The sequence below is a fragment of the Cygnus atratus genome, chromosome Z (assembly GCF_013377495.2).
Source record: "Cygnus atratus isolate AKBS03 ecotype Queensland, Australia chromosome Z, CAtr_DNAZoo_HiC_assembly, whole genome shotgun sequence".
NCBI lineage: Eukaryota > Metazoa > Chordata > Aves > Anseriformes > Anatidae > Cygnus > Cygnus atratus.
Genome location: NC_066396.1, coordinates 41,452,466 through 41,469,164, shown reverse-complemented (window position 1 = coordinate 41,469,164; position 16,699 = coordinate 41,452,466). Strand labels below are relative to the sequence as shown.

The window sequence follows — 16,699 nt, the reverse complement described above, 5'->3', positions numbered from 1 at the left end:
AAATGAACAGTCTCAACACAAAGTCCCATTTTTGTAACAGATATGATGAGGCAATTGTTTAGATTAGTACCAGTGCAAACTACTACCTACCTCTTGGGACAGGAAGGGAATAACTTGTGCACATATAGCATTCAACCTCTTGACAATTTCTGCCTGCAAATGACAAGAAGAAAGAAGTTTTAATTATATAAATTCTCAGATGCAACTGTTACCCATGAGCACAGAACATATGTTTGTTTGTTTCCATCTCTAGCCATCTTCTGGCTAGGATAGCTTAGCAGAAGCATTTGGATGCCTGTTCAATAGTTCCTAGCAGACGGTCATTTCTGGCTAAAAAGTTTTACAGTTTAGAAGTTCCATATAAGACAAAGAGAAGTTAATTTTCATTATATAAACAAAGACATTTGTTTTTGAAGAAAGACTCTTCAGGAGATTTAACAAAAAAGAAAAACAAAATACAGTGTATTGCACTAAAATCTCTCCTAAGAGGCAAAAAGAAGTATCACTTCAAATTACAACAATGCCACTGTAAGTGAAGGGATCAAATAAACCAATTACTTCTATATGTACACTGGGAGAACGTTAGCAATACTATATACAACTTCACTGATAATAATTTTACACACATTTTATAAATTTATATTTATATATTCTTGCATAATTGTATCATATTTTTGCCATTATCAAATCCAAGGTTAACAGTAGTTGCTTTCATGATGCAGACCATAATCATGATCAGAAATGGATAATATATGATGCTTTATTTCCACGCTGCAGAATTCTTATTCTGTGTATCTAATCTGCAAATCTCAATAGAGACAGAGGAGATTTGGAGAGATAACACAAGAATTACAGCTTTAGTGACAGAACATTTAAAGTGATGTAGACTTTCTTACAATAAATTGTAACTTTCTTATAATAAATTATAACCAGGGCCAGTTCTTCATTATACAGTAGGACAGAATGCTCTTCCTCTTGCAAAATCACTAACCATATGACAAAGACGTATAAACTTGTGCAATTTGGGCTTCCTTCTTTTACCAGCAACCCCTCTGGCCTTTTTGCTATGCAGTCTCTTAAATTGCACAACCTTAGAAATGAACCGACAGAACAGAAAGGCCCAGAACTAGCATTAAAAAAGACAGAACTACACAGAAAATAAACCCGTGTTCAAGGAATATTACAGTTACATAGCTACATAACCAGAAGACATGGAATGCTGGAGGTAAGGGCATGTGTGAAACTAACTCTGCCCCCTTGTGCGTACTGTGACACACTCGTGTTTACACATGCTACTTCTCAATGCAATTTCTTCATCTCTCCAAAATCCATTTAAACTCCCATAGGTTATTTATGTATCAATCTCTATGTTGCACTATCATCTTCTCACTGATCTTCATGATTTATGCAAGTCCCCATCTCACTAAAGTTATGCATTTTAATACGTTTGACATTCATCTACTAGACGTTTTCTGTTTTACCAGCAAGCATAGACACCTTAAATGACACTTGAGAATATTTCATCACAAAGCTAAATTATCTGCTGATTTCAAAGGTCTATACATGCCTATAATATCAGATATGCTACAATGCAAAACCTAAATACTCCTTTAAATAGACAGTGTTTGCTATTTCATCCTGAGATTTATGAACTGCTTGTTACATTAAGCAATACAGGGAGCTACGAGATGTGTGTCTAAGCTTCAGCCAGAAAGGCTTCATGATCTAGTACTGCATTATTTGAGAAGCAGTATTTGATTAAGGAATTGTAGACTGTAATACAATGCACTCTTAAAAAGTACCTGTGCTGTAGTAGTTCAAGCACCATTAATTCAGTCATTTCCAAATTTTGGGTCCCAGCCACAGTTTTTGTTTTTGTTTTGTTTTGTTTTTTTTCCCCCAAGGAATCTCCTGAGTGCCTTAAAACCAAAAAGAAAACTACACGTCCTGCTCTCGAAGGCTTTTCCACAGGAAGAGAAAACACCAAAGCACTGCTGTCCGTGACTCAAGGTGGAGTCCCTCTGGCCTACCCTTTAAGCAGTAATAAAACAGAAGTGATGCTTTTCTCACTATGGAACAACTCCTCCTAAACAATTCCACCCATAAAATGCCTGTCACAACTACACGCACCTCCCACACAGCCCCAGGGGACTTTTCCCTTGGCTATGCTCAGCAGAAGACTACTCCCCACCTCAGCTGGACAACTCAAACTCGGTGATCGAATATGAGCAGTTACACAACCTTAACAGACCTCTTGGTATCAGCCACACCAGAGTACAGAACAGTGGGGGTCCTTTCATGCAGGAAGGTGAACTGAGTGAGAAAGCACCTGGCCCAATGTACAGAGAAGAAAAAGAGCTCAGTGACGGCTTTAGGAGATGCTAAGACATCCCTTAGCCATAGTTCTCAGCTAGCCATGGGGCCTGCTGGACCAGTCACAACAGAGCTGAGAAGCCTAGGCACAGCCTCTAAAACTAAGATGACTTCCTTGTTAAAATTGTCTTCACTTTCCATGGCAATGAGCTTTCCTCGTTGTGTGGTCCTGCGTATGCTTGCATTTTACCATCTGCAACACTAACGCTTAGATAAAATTCAGAGCAGTTTCCAGAAAGACAGTTGTTTTGAAGAGCAAAAATAACTATTACAAGGTCCTGGCAAGGGAAGCAAAAGGAGGAAGTAATCAGTAAGAAGTAATACGCACCATCTCATGGCGCTGCTATGCCAAAGGCAGTGATAGAGCCACCTGATGAAGAGGGAGTCAAAACACCAGATCTGGGAGTAGGCCGCTTCGCGTGGCACTCTGCAGACCCCTCTGCTCCTCAGCAGAGTAAGCGTGCAGCAAGGAAACACCCCAGATAAGAAGCAGGACTTGACTGACAGTCTGCAGAGGTATAGCTGGACTGAGACATGGGCTGCCTGACCCTGGAGATCACAGATTGCAGGAAAGAAAGTGCCAGGTACGTGCACAAATGCTAGGAAGGACATGACACATTGTGCAGTCTGACAACCTCAAAAGACCTGCTCTGCTTTTGTCTGCCAGAGACAGGGAGACTTCACGAAGGGTACACAATCCACTTTATTATTCCACAATGCTTTGGGGCTTGACTCTAAAGCAACTGCTTTTCAACTTCCTCAGAAAGTTGTCTTTGGATGCCTCTTGCTATTGCCAAAACAGACACTGAGAACTGTAAAACAGACACTGAACTATTCTTGAATATTCAAGGATGAAGTCTTCAATAATTTCAAAAATATTCCAGAAAGAGTTAGAACTTCAGCATTAGCCCTCCAGTGCCTGCAGATATTGCTGGGAAGACTTTAATTACGCTTCAATTATTCCTTAAATTCAGAAAAGAAAAAATCAGAGGCTTCTTTACAAACGAGCCAAGAGCATAGCCTGCAGATGAAGTTCACCTAGGTTTATGTTAGGTTCATGTTCTTTTAAGTGTTGCCAAAAGCATCAGAAATGCACTACAGTCAACCCTTCTTCCAGCTACTCTGAAACCCCACAGAGGTGCTGGACTCGATGGCAGAGGGACATTCAGCGCTTGGGACTGAAACATGATGCCCAAAGCAGCATACAAAATTTTAAGGGGGTCTTGCTTCTCTCCCAAACTTTCATACAATTTCTCTAAATCGTAATTTCGTACCAACAAATTTGTTTCTTTAGCCATCAGCAAGTATTTATAGCAAAAAGTATGGGCAAGCTGTATGCTCACACAGCACATTTGTCAGCTTATAGCAATGAGCAGGTTATCAGAGGCAGAAAACTATATGATTAGAGAATTCAATGTGGCTTTACACGCAGCTGAGAACACATGGGTAAAAAAAGGAACAACGCATGTTTGTTGTTTTAACACTAAAGTCTCCTGATGCATGCTGTGTACTCAAACAGTCAAATGTGAAAGGCATTTTTAAACAAATGCTTATTATTTCAAGTGTAAAGATGGCAGGGATGCCTCAGGATACTGTTCGTTTTGCCCAAGGAATGTTGTCTGCAGTAAGCATTTCCAGTGGTCCAGAATTGAATAGTTAACACAACAACACTCAGCGATGCAAGAATGTTTTCTCATCGCCTTGCTCAGTGTTAGGTATTAAACTAATGATCCCAAACCGTAACAACTCAAGAACCAAAACACACCTTTTGTGTATTTGTTTTTTGCTTAGTATGAAGAAAAAAAAAAAAGTGATGTACAAAACAAATCTTAAACTAGACATTTTAATTTAGTAAAAGCAAAGTATCCTCTGCCATGGCACTGCAACCACTTTTGCAATTAACTGCATAGAATAATCCAACAGCAATACGCTCAAGTGCTTATTACAACTGCAATTTGACAAAAAGCTAACCAACTAAAGCTAGTTAGAGTGGATTTCTCACAAGGACACCCTAAGATCTAAAGGTGTAGACACTGATAATGCAGGCTAGCGTCTTGGTAGGCCTACTACAACCACGATTAGACAAGACCTGAAAACTCCGTAATGTACAAAGTAAGAGACAAAACAAAAACACAAGTCTGCGTTACATTTCCATGTTGACAGAGACTTTTAGAAATATACGTTTAAATAGCAGTTTAAGACCTTCTATTTTCTCTTAGATGCCATACCAATGTTTTTTTCATGATCAGCCTAATTGGCAGGAGAAGGAAAAAGTATGATTTCATAAAATAAGGCAGCCAATTCCTCACATTGAAAGCTAAAGTTGCCTCGGAAACACTGCTGCTTCCACAGCCATCTAATTTTGCCTCCTTTGTCCCATGGGACCAAGCTTTAGAGAGGCATCATTTATTTACAGGCCTTTCCACTGGGCTTCAGTTATCGGCCAATAATGCTGTGGACACACACTTCTAATGGCCTATGTTTTGAAACCAAGTCTAATCTAATGGCGCAGCGCCCAAACTCCTTTTCCAGCATAGCCATTAAAGGATGTAGGTTATTGCTGTTGTCACCATTGATATTTGTCATTGTAATGTAATTAGGGCCCTAAAATGATGCATTACAGCCCTTGGCACAGCTTCTATTAAAATCTTTTCTTCTGCTCACTGAACTGCGACCTGCTTTCTGATGAATAACAGACAGACAGCTTTAGGGTGAGGAGCAGATTCATCAAAGAAGTATTTTTCAGCATTGGAAATAAAATAAAAAAATAAATAAATAAATAAATAACGGAGGGCAACCTAAGGAAAAAAGCACAAGGAAAAAAAAAAAAAGCACAGAGCACATTTGAATTTCATCTGACCACTTGAAATTCTGATTGCATCTGATGAATCTTTCTTAGGACAATATATTCCCAGTCTGTGAATCACATGGTTAATCAGGGCTCTAATCTGCTATCCATCAGCCTATGCCAGCACTGTAACTTCCAATCAAATTTATAGGTTATGTGGGTCACGCATCCCTGAACAACTACATTCACGGATATCCCATTTAAACCGGCACAGATTCTGAAATGCTGTTGTTAGGGTTACTGAATGTTATAATACTATTCAAAGCTTTATGAAAGCTCCTGATAAACAGCTGCTAAATTATTGCCTGTGGATACAGCATGATGCTCTGAAATAGCATTAATGGCCCAATAAAAGGGCAATTGTTCATGCCAAAATATAAAAAGGATAGCTTTTGCTGCCATAGTTTGTCAAATATGTTAACAAACAACGACACTTCTATTACTCCTTTCCCTAAACACAAAAGGTGTTTGGTTTTGCATAAAAACACACCAGCATGGAACCAGAAAGGATGAGGGAGAGGCAGGCAGCGAAGGCTCGAGTTGGAATTGTCTTTTTACTTATCTAACACAAGCTTGTATTGTCTGACTCCCTCTGAGAGCCACCTAAGAAAAAACACTATTTTAACAGTTTTAAGCTCTTTTCATAACAATTTACATTGTTGCTTTTTTTCTTTAAATGAATGGTTGAACATTTACTAACTATAATGTTAATAAACATGCCTTCTCCTACGTTTTGGTATGCATATAAAGAGATGATAACAAAATCATTGTGCCTGAATCTGACCCATGTAAAGGAATGAGGACCTGTATCAGTCAATAGTCCCTCAAAATTATTGAAAGGATACAACACAAGAGCAACTGCTTAATTCCACAGCTCAGCCAACAACATCTTTTTGACCAAAGCAACGAGGGAGCAATACTTAAATGGTGCTTAATTGCCTAGATATGCAGACCAGTATATTTAAAAATCTGACCTTTCAAAGTGCCTCTGAAAACTTGGTAATTCTGAAAAACGTTCAGCAGATAAGTCTGTGGGCAAGGCTGTGCAGAAGAAGCCCCCATGAGGCAGCCCAGCCCAAAACAGAGCTAGTTACTGGTGTCAGAGTGCTTGTGGCACAACTGCTGCCCAGCAGCCACCAGCTGCATGCAGGAGAGAGCACACAACAGACCACTACACTCCTGAATCCCCTTGACGGTAACACCTAGGGACTTAGTTCAATTCACCTTTGCTGCACACAGTAACAGTTGGACTTAAGCACATGGTAAAATATGGGAACGTGTTTAAGTGCCTTGCTAAGTATTTTAGCGTATGTCCCAATTCTTAACACAACTGGAGCCTAAGAGAGAAGCAAGAGTCATATAAACTTCAGATATTGAAATACTGAGAAATGTTCTAACACATATAGTGTTGAGAATCTATTTGTTGCTTTAAAAATCTCCATTTGCATTTCTTTTTAGCAGAGAAAAAAGCAAAATTGGGATTTTATTTATAGTATATAAACTTCAGGAAAAATATTTCCACTACATTTCATGAAGTTCCATAGTTATTACAATTATAAAAAATTGCTGGTAAAGAATTACCACTGGAGGCTGTAGGTCTGTCACTGGAATGGAAACAAAACTACTATATATGTATTGTTGAAATAAAACAGAATAATAAAACACTATTGGGAAACCCATTTCAGCAGCCAGTAGGAAAAGGAATATATGCAATTACACTTTCAGAAAAATAATCTGAAACAACTGTTATTTCAGGTTTAATTTGTTTTACACAATGCAGCCTTTGCCAAAAAGATCAATCTAGTTTATTAAGTGCTTACCAAGAACACACGCACACACCCATAGTATCTAAACAAGCGTTTCACAAATTAATGAGGAAAAAAACATTATTACACTGTATGAGACATATCAGGATCCTGAATAAAGCGAGCAAAAAAGCTAATCTTAGTATTTCACAGAAAATTAACTCTTCTTTCATAAAGAAGAATGTGTTTTGTTTTAATCACAGACTGTTGTCTGGAAGTGCTTACTCCAGTTCTACAGAACTGGAGAAAATATTGCAAGCCCTGAATATAAAAATCCTCTTCAGCCATTAAGGAATGTTGTTTGGAAACAGAGATGTAAATAATCTAGTCCTGTACTCAAAGAGGATGGAGGACAAAGATCTCTAGTGAGAGAGACATTAAACAGAAAACTTCTTCAATAAACTTGAGCAACAGAAGATTTAATTTTTATTGGTATGAAATGCACTTATACAGTTGAATGCAACAACAAGATCCTGCTAAATAAACACATATACCTACCCCCCCTCACTTTCCTAATCAACCTCCTTTATAAACATTGCAACTAAGCCTATGGAGTACTGTAAACTTGATAATTACTCTTTAATAAATTAATTTATGTGCTTATTTTGTACAAAAATATTGAGGACAGCAATATAAGCAATAGATTGGAGTGGCAGAATTTTCAAAATTCTAAAATACTAACATACATCCCAATCCATGGGCTGCTGAAGTGATAAGACATGGCTTTTATTTAATGTCTCAAGAACGACATGGACCTCAACTGAACAAGAAAAGATACATACTGAACCATTCATGATTAAGACAATAAAAAGAAAATCAAGTGAGCTAACAAACTTGCTTCAAACCTGTCACTTGAGGAACTCATGTTTATTGTTAATATCAATGTCTTCCAGCAAGTAAGGACACAGAAATGCATTGCCTGGAGTGTCTCATCTTCAGTTCTTCAGGCTACCAGCAGGTAGCAAGCTGCATCCTGTCCTGCCATGCCAGAAATACTTGCAGAGTATTCAGAAGAAAAGTTGCAAATGGAATTTAAAATGACAGAAACTGGCTTCAACTTCCCTTCTTCCAAGAGAGCCCAAAAAGCAGACTGAAACAAGTAAGAAGGGACCACTGTGAAGCACGGTGGTGTTTCAGGAAAGACATCAATACAGCACTGTAGTACCCTAAAAGGTACTATCCCACCACATACCAGCAATCCTCACACAGGACACTTCATAGGATTACATACTTTGTAAAATATGGCCTCATACTGTAAGAATGAGAAGATTCCAGCTTGCTCCACCATCTCAAGGAATCTGACTTCACAGTTGTTTTTTTTTTTTTTTTAAAGCTTATTTAAGCTTTTTTTTTTTTTCTTTTTAAGCTTATAAACCTGTGGCATCCCACTAAGGCAGCTTTAGCTCTGAGCTCAATCTTTTGTGTCCATCTCATAATTAATTAGGTCAGAACTTTCCATTTTAATGTTTGCCCATAACAGCTGAAATGCTGGAACATGCACTGTCACGCTCTCTTACTGCTTGACCCGTCCCCTCATGCATCCCTCCAAACAGTCTGAACACAGTTCTTCCGTACCTACTGGAAATGACACGAGCCAATCTCAGACTGGCCATACAACTACATACATATAGTGCTTTTAATGCACAGTTTCAATTTGATCTGGTGCAGTAAGTCCCCTATCTATTTACATCACAAGTTCATACTCTTTCTCAGGAGTTGAAGGAATTGTAATCAAAGAGAAATACTGCTGATCAGTAGTTTCAATCTGTACATCATAAAGAACCAACGGAAGGTGAGAGTCAAAACCCATTCTCAGTAGACTTATCGTTACTTTGGGATGTCCTTAGCTTCACTGGAAAAATATTAAGGAGCCAGCTTTTTAGCAAAAGGCTGAATGCCTCTACCAGGTTAATCCAGACAAAACCATGCTTTTAAAACCTATACAAACAGTGCTCAGGAAAGGGGACTCCGATGCTTTTTTCAAATGTTAACACAAAAGAAACACTAAAATCATTTTCCCTCCACAAAATAGTTAGAGCTGGTTCAAGTTCCCAGGTCTCACTCCTGAATCTGATCAAGTGCCCAGCTCTCACTCCTGATCCCCACCAACACTTGCCCTTCATTTGCAAGTAGACAAAAAGAAGAAAGAAAACATTCAGAAGAAGCAATAGGCCCCCATCATCCGACCTCCACTCTCCAGTTCCAGTGCTTTGGAGCAGTATGCTCCCAATGTCATCACTAAGAAGCTGATACACTATCAAGCCTTAGAACTATGGAGATTGTGGCAGACTCCAGTTACATGTACGAGGTTGTACTAGTCCAGTCCTGACCACCAACACCATGCAACCACTGTCAACACATTTCTGCTTTCCTCCTGACAAAAAAAAAAAAAAAAAAAAAAAAAAGAAAAAGTTTATCCAGCAAACATTGCGCTGCTCCAGGTTTAAATGAACTACAGAAAGTTGACCAATAAACTTACAAAAAGGGAAAAAAAAAAGGCAAGTCTCCATAAAAAAAAAAAAAAAAACACCATAGCTATTGAACTTGGTTTATTCTCTTTCAAACTCATCTGGAGATGTGGTTACTACTTGTCTTCCACCTTCCACTTCTGGTTGTCTTTGCTACCTCATCCTTGCAGCTCATGGATGTTGCAGCCCAAAGCCCACTCAATTCATTTATAATTACGTTTGTTTATGTTTGCTTCTAGAAAGATAAATGCTAGGAATCCGCACACTGACCTGTGCAGTGGATTTGTTAGGTCTGGTTACAATAATTTCAACACTGTTAGAACACTGTGTTGTTTCACCTCCAATCCTTCATCTCTTCTTCCTACCCAGAGATTTCACACCATGTGTTGGATAGTTATTATTTAGTTAAGAAATTCAGAAAAAAAAAAAGTTTACTTAAGGAAAAGTAGTCTATGCAAAGGAAACAACAATTTAACTCATTTTCCATTGCACCTTCCTGTTGTATTATGAAAATGAGCAATACTCAGATGTAATTTCCGTACATTAAGGTAACAAACTTTGGTATTTGACATAATTTAGTAGATAAAAATCTTACCCTTCTTAAGCCAGTACACAAAACCATTTAATTTTAGTTATGCCCCCCAAAGAGATGAAAGAATAGTGCAGTGGATTTTAAAGCAATGCTATAATCAAACATCCACTTTAGATCCTTTCAATGACACGCATCCAAATAAAGCATGTTACCATCTCCATTTTTAAACCCTGTAGAAGTATGATACCTGTTAAATCTTTCTGAAGATAAATAAACAGATGTTCCATTGTATCCCTTGGAGGTATTTTATCAAGTTCCTTCTTCTGGAATCAAGAGATTATCTAAGAATCTGATTACATTTAAGATACCTCTCTCCCTTTCCCACCTATAGAGAACTTTTTCTTTTTTTTAATCAACACTCAATAGACAAATTAAAGTTATATAAAATGCTAAGGGTGTGTAGTAGAGCACAAGTTTTTTTTACTCTGAACATAATTGGAAATTTCAACTTCAGGTGCCGACTCTTGATTTCATCATGTTTTGAGATGATGAGATGATATCACATTTCTAATGAAGTTATCAGCCACAAACCTCAATGCCATGGCACCCTGGGGACAGGCAAGCGAGGATGAACTGCTACCAGCCCTGCCGTTTGGGGCTTTCACCACCCCACCCCACACACATTGGCACAGCCAGCAGGAACCCAATTCCTCTTCTCTCAGGCAGGCTGCCCACAGTGTAGGTGGGGCAGCACCGTGGAGCTGGCACACTGAGCAGATTCACACAGTAGTGAAACACTGAATGTTCCAGCAGTTCACACATCTCTGCCACCACTCAGACAACACTGCTTTGTACCCACTTTTTTTTTTTTTTTTTAAGTAAAACGTGGGGCCACCATTAGCCTAACAGGAAAGGATTCTTGCTGCAGCAAAATGCTGCTTTTCTGTGAGCAACAACAAAGTAACAGTCTGTAACCCTGACTCCTATAGAGGAAAAAATATTGATATGAATTGTCATGGCTCATAATTTCAATCGCTGTGGACCGTAACTACCTCTGCTGACAATAACTCTATTCGGATTTCAGCATTTCTGCAACTGGAGTTCCCTGCAGCACTCACCAGTTTTCTCTTAAGTGGAGGAGGACTAGAAAAGAACAGGTAATTTTATCCTTCAAAATGTGAATATCTAACAAGTGGTAGTTTCGCTAGTGAAGTACATCTAAAATAATCAGACAGTTTACAATACGCCTTTTAACCTTCTAAGAGGACACATTTGCAAAGCAAATGTTAAGACACTTGTAAGACATGAATGCTTAATACATCCAGGAAATTCGCTTGTCCAAGACAGCTGGATACACTAAGTACATCTTCATATTCAATTCATTTGAATGGCATTTCCCCAGTAAAACTCTTACCAGGACAGACTCTGAGTCAAGCAATACTAAATTACATTTATCTTGAAATTAAATCACCATTATAGAAGTTTTCAAATACCTTAACATAAACTTTTTAAAGAAACATAAAATTTAAGAAAACGCTGTAAAAAGCAGAACAGGAGGTATGGAGCAAAGGAGAACTCTCTGGTGCAGAAATGTAGGTTCCATGAAACCTCTTCCAGTGCTATAACTCCCTGTGAGATCACACTTTATGTGAAGAGTTCCTATGAACTGCATTAATTTCAGATAAATACTCAAGATGTGCCATATGTTAAATGTGCTCCTCATCATTTTGCATACAGAGACTTTAATAAAAACATCTAGAACATGGGAAATAGGTCAAAAGCAAGCACATCAAAGGGGTAAATGATCAATTCTATCAACAGATTAACCATGTGATAACAACATGAACACATTTCTCCTTACAACGTGTTCTCATCATCACTTTTGGATTCCTCCACAAAGTTAGTGCAGTTCAGCAACCATGACCCCCCTGTAAAAACAGCTGGGTCAGAAACATGGGCAGTGCTCTCACCAGTTATGTTCTACCTGTTTTGGAGATAGAAGGCTTTTGCTGTGGTTTTCACATGAACTTGTGTAAAAACGGGCACCAAAGTGTGCCACTGCTCCTGCTCAACCCACCCTTGTGCTGCTAGTCTTTTCATGGGTATGTGGTGAACCAAACCAGGAACTTATCCAAGTTAAAACTAACCCAAACTTCCTTTATTTTATTTTTTTTTAAATACAAATCCCATTCCCAGACCCAGTTTACCCTAGGGTTAACCCAAAGAAGAAGATACAAAGGCAAATTTTGCATCACCCCCTTCATTATCAATGCCATTTGTTGCCACCTTGAAGCTCACAGAAAACTGCAGTCTCAGACACCCAAAGCCTCTATGCTGAGACTTCTTGTGAGTGCTCAACACCTTCCTCCTTTAAGTCAGAAAACAAGAACACAGTTAAAAGAGCAAACCACACCACAGCGCTCTTGGCAAGCTGTTCTCATCTTGTGACATATACCGATACTCCTTTCAGCATGGGAAGGCACTCTGTTTCACTTCCTCCACTATGCTGCAACCAAGACATGTTCCTATCAACCACACAACAACCTTTTCACCTCTCGGGTTAACATCACTATCTGTTTCAGCTGCAAGTTTCAACTAGTCCTTGCAGCCATGTCTTAGATCATCTGGTAAACCAAATCACCCAGGCACAATTGCGCAGTGAATTCAGAATAATAAATACTTACTGGTGAAAATGAGTGGTGGACTACTAGCCTGGCAGTGGTCAGATTAAGTAATTAAATGTTGTGGTCAGAACTGTGAAAGAAAACAACTCAAAACAATGTATGTTTTTCAGTTATAGCCGACAGCATGACAGACAGCAAAACCACATTTCCTTGTGTCCCTCCCCCTCTCTCTTTTTTTTTTTTTTAATGGATATGTGGCTTTTTGCCACGGAGTAATTCTATGGTTTACCAAAATGCAGTCTCTGGGCTTGTTAATTTCATATTTAGTTAGCTAGGTCTGTAATCTCTCCACCCTTTTAATCAAAAAGGTTTCAGGCAAGTGTTTATATGAAAAGCACTTATTCAAATCCTAATATTTTTACCCACAAAAGCAGACAAAGGTTGTATCTATTCTGTTTTATGAGAGTCTGTTTTGCACAAACTATTATAATTATTCCCTTTCATAGCAGTAGTTTCCCATGACAATTAGAGACTTAGCTGTGTGATTCTGTTTGCATTAGAAATTTGCCAGAATACAAGGAAACCTTAAAATCACTGAACTACCTACAGTTTGTTTGCAAACCTGTTCGTGAATAATCACTGTCTGTTTTTCACAAAGACAATGGAAAAAGCCAGGGGGAGGAGGAAGGGAAATAGGTTTGATGACTAGTGGATAGCTCAGGCTGGGTTTTCTTTGTCTGAGCTTCAGTGAAGTTAAAAGAATTAAGTTGGAAAATATTAACCTTTAATATAAAGGGAAGGCAGTTTAAAATGACTGATTTCCTTATCGAAAAAGTCACTTTTCACTATTATAACATATTATGTGGTGTACGTGAAGTCAAAGGAAAGAGAAGCGAAATAGGATTGTTTTTTAAGTCATCAACACTTGTTGCATTGAGTTTGCCCACACAGGCATAACTTCAGCTCATGAACACAAAACAGAAGTTCCTTTACGCTACCTGTTGAATTGACCAAGAAATACTCAACATAATCAACTCTTGCTGACCTCTGGGCTCCCAGGCTACTCAGTTAGCAAGACCTGAGAGAGTCTGTTCAAAGGTGGTCAAAGAACACCTGTGAGTACTTCAGTCACACTCCTGGAAACCATCTACATGCACCACAAACCATACATTATCTTAACTGAGGATATTTAAGTGAAGTTTTAAAAACAGATGTCATTTTCTGACAGTGCCACCCATGGCTATAGAACATTACTCTCAAAATCTGCTGCAAAACCTTTGTAGAGCCCATATGATCTAGTTGTAAATTAGGTTTTCTCCACCTCTACAGACCAAAGTAGACTACGCACCAAGAGCTGTTACAGTCCTACTAACTTCACAGCTGTTCTGCATCCAAAATTAGTTACCAAGAAAGGTAGTAGCAACGTGATGCTCACATAGAGACAGTGACCTGCTTTTTCTAAGTCCCACTGCTTCAAGAAGGTGGAAAAGCACAGCAGTATTTCAGTGGAAAACATCAGATATGAAACTCTTCTTCTATTTTGTATTTAAAACAGCCTTCTGACTAGTATTTTTGACCAATGTCCAACTTCCTTTTACCGTCAAAACTACATTTACAGGTTCTCACACATGGGGTACTGACATGCTGAGATGACTCAAGCAAAGCTGTGATCCTCTCTATTTAATACTAAGAGGGTTTGCCTAATCTTTTGACAACTCATAATGCCATTATCTTCTTCCGACCTCTGCAACCAATTAATCAAAGCAGACCCTGCCAAAAAATGGGCAGGTAGTAATTCCAATGAAGTTGAGGAGACTGGGAATTAAGGTACCTGAGATCTACAGCAGAAGCCTATCCCAGACTAATTCTGCCTGGAACCTGGAGGTATGAAAGACTTCGTCAACACCTACATTTTCTTCAACTTGACAATATAATTACTTGTACAAGAGAACCAAGATCCCACTGTGCTGCAGCCAGTGGGTGTATAGGAATAAGCCCCATCTCTGGCATTTGTTAAGGGTAGGGCAGACCCCTGGTCCCTGCCAGGGGGCATGAAGAAAGGAGTTAGGGACACACTACACAAGGTGAGAAAGCTCTCTGTGTAGTTTCATCTTTCCTCCCAGAATCCCACCCCAAAAAAAAAAAAAAAAAAAAAAAGTAGTAATAGTATTATTCTGTTTTCCAGATGGAGAACAGAGGCTGGGAAGACAGATTACCAAGGGACAAGCCTCCTTAATACAAATTAAAGCATTGACTGCATTACTGCCGAAAGGCACATCACTGGAGCATGCTAATTGCAGCTGGGATGGAAAAGACAGCAGAACTCACATGGGAGGCAAAATGAGGACAAAACTGTCTTGGGAAATAACACCCTGCCCCAAGCATCTTACAGTCTAGAGAGATAAACACAGCCACTTCTAAGTGACTCCCATGTAATAATATCCCACCTCTTATTACTTAACATATCGGTCTCCAAAAATTCCACTGTGGTTATGCTTCAGCAATGGTATTACTTCCACTTCCCAGGCAGAGAACTCAGGCAACAAAGGCCACATGTGAAATCTCAAGAAGGTATGTAATGGGATTTTTAATAACGCCTAAACCTGCTAATTTGGACAGAAAGTCAGCAGATAAGTACCCAAGATGATTTTTCAAGAATTCCTAAGCACAGGGGAGCATCTAAACACCCCTACAGGGATGTGTTCTGGGAACACGCAACGCTGAAGTCACCAGAAGCACGCAGGAGTGTCTGTCTCCAGCACTGAAGCTCCCCAGTAAGCACTTCTAAGTCCCTTTCCCAGACATGTTCAGAAGTGTCTTTGGCATCCAACCCAGCTCACAACTAAGCCCTGGCAAACACCCCCCTCCAACTCAGTGCTTCTCCACCCATGTCCCCAAGGGAGCTGGGAACTCCTGCCAGAACGATTCCCACATGAAACACAGCAGCAGTCACGTTTGAAAAAAATAAAAAGGGGTAGAGAACAGAGAAACTTCTATGTAACAGCTTAGTGCTTAAAGAATTTAATCAGAGCATTACATACATTACTTTAAATCTTTCTTTACTTCTCCTTCCCACCTCCTAGCACACCCTACCTAATAGGCTTCTGTGAACTCTGGGAAGGAAATACTCCCAGTTCTTCCACTGCAGAAGGAAAGTCCCTTTTCCAGATCCTGCTCACAACCACTGCACATGAAAAAAACACCATGGGCCAAAACATAAAAGGGTCTGGGGCAGGAACCCAGCACAACCCCTTCCAGCTGGCCACAGTCTTTCCAAGGCAATAGCACAACATCCCTCCTCTTTCAGCTCTACTGAATCATTATCTCACGCAAACCAGCTTTCTGCTGGATAGCCCAGTCTCTACTCACTCTCCTGGGAGAGATGAAAATCGGGATCACTCTTCTAAAGGTAATTCTGGTCTGAGACTACTAAGTGAAGGCAGCATGTCCTGGCAGCACCACCTCAGGTGTCTCAGTCTTCAAGCAGTGCCAGATGTAGGGCACACCCATGACCTCAACATTTCCCTGTGAGCTACCCGCTGTACGTGCTGGATTTCTTTGGCTCCACAATGAATCACTCGGCTTGCCCTGCATGCTGCAAGCTTCCCTCTGCCTTCACTCTGCTGTCCTTACATCTCACCAGTGGTGCAAGAGCATCTGCTGCAATGCCCCAGCCTCTCAGCTGGGAGTGGGCGCAGTGGATGGTCCGAGGTCTCAGGAAGCCTCTGACAGCACAGATCAGACACTTGCAGCTGGTCTCCACAATCCCCAGATGCTGTATTTCATCTACCTGGGAGCTTTGTGCTTTGCTTCATATTAATACTGAGAGGTATTTCCTGTGTCTACAGATTTTCAGGCTCTCCAGGTCCTGTTGCAGGCTTAAACAGACCTCGTGACCCTTAATACAGTGCATACTTACAGCGGCATTTCTCTTTGAAAATGTGTAAACTAAGATTATCCCAGGATTCTTCTCACCCACACAAAATACTTGGTAAAAATCAATGCTTTAAAAGAAATACCCACCTGAGTTCCAGGCAGAAAACAGAGCT

At 39.6% G+C, this 16,699-nt stretch overlaps 1 protein-coding gene across 1 annotated transcript in view; it reads right to left on the bottom strand.

The window, feature by feature from the left end:
* Window positions 1-16,699, bottom strand: part of LOC118253777 (transducin-like enhancer protein 4) — a 96,590-nt gene that overhangs the window by 65,183 nt on the left and 14,708 nt on the right. Inside the window, 1 exon segment of the mRNA XM_035558540.2 lies at window positions 91-153. Coding sequence (XP_035414433.1) covers window positions 91-153 — 63 coding nt within the window.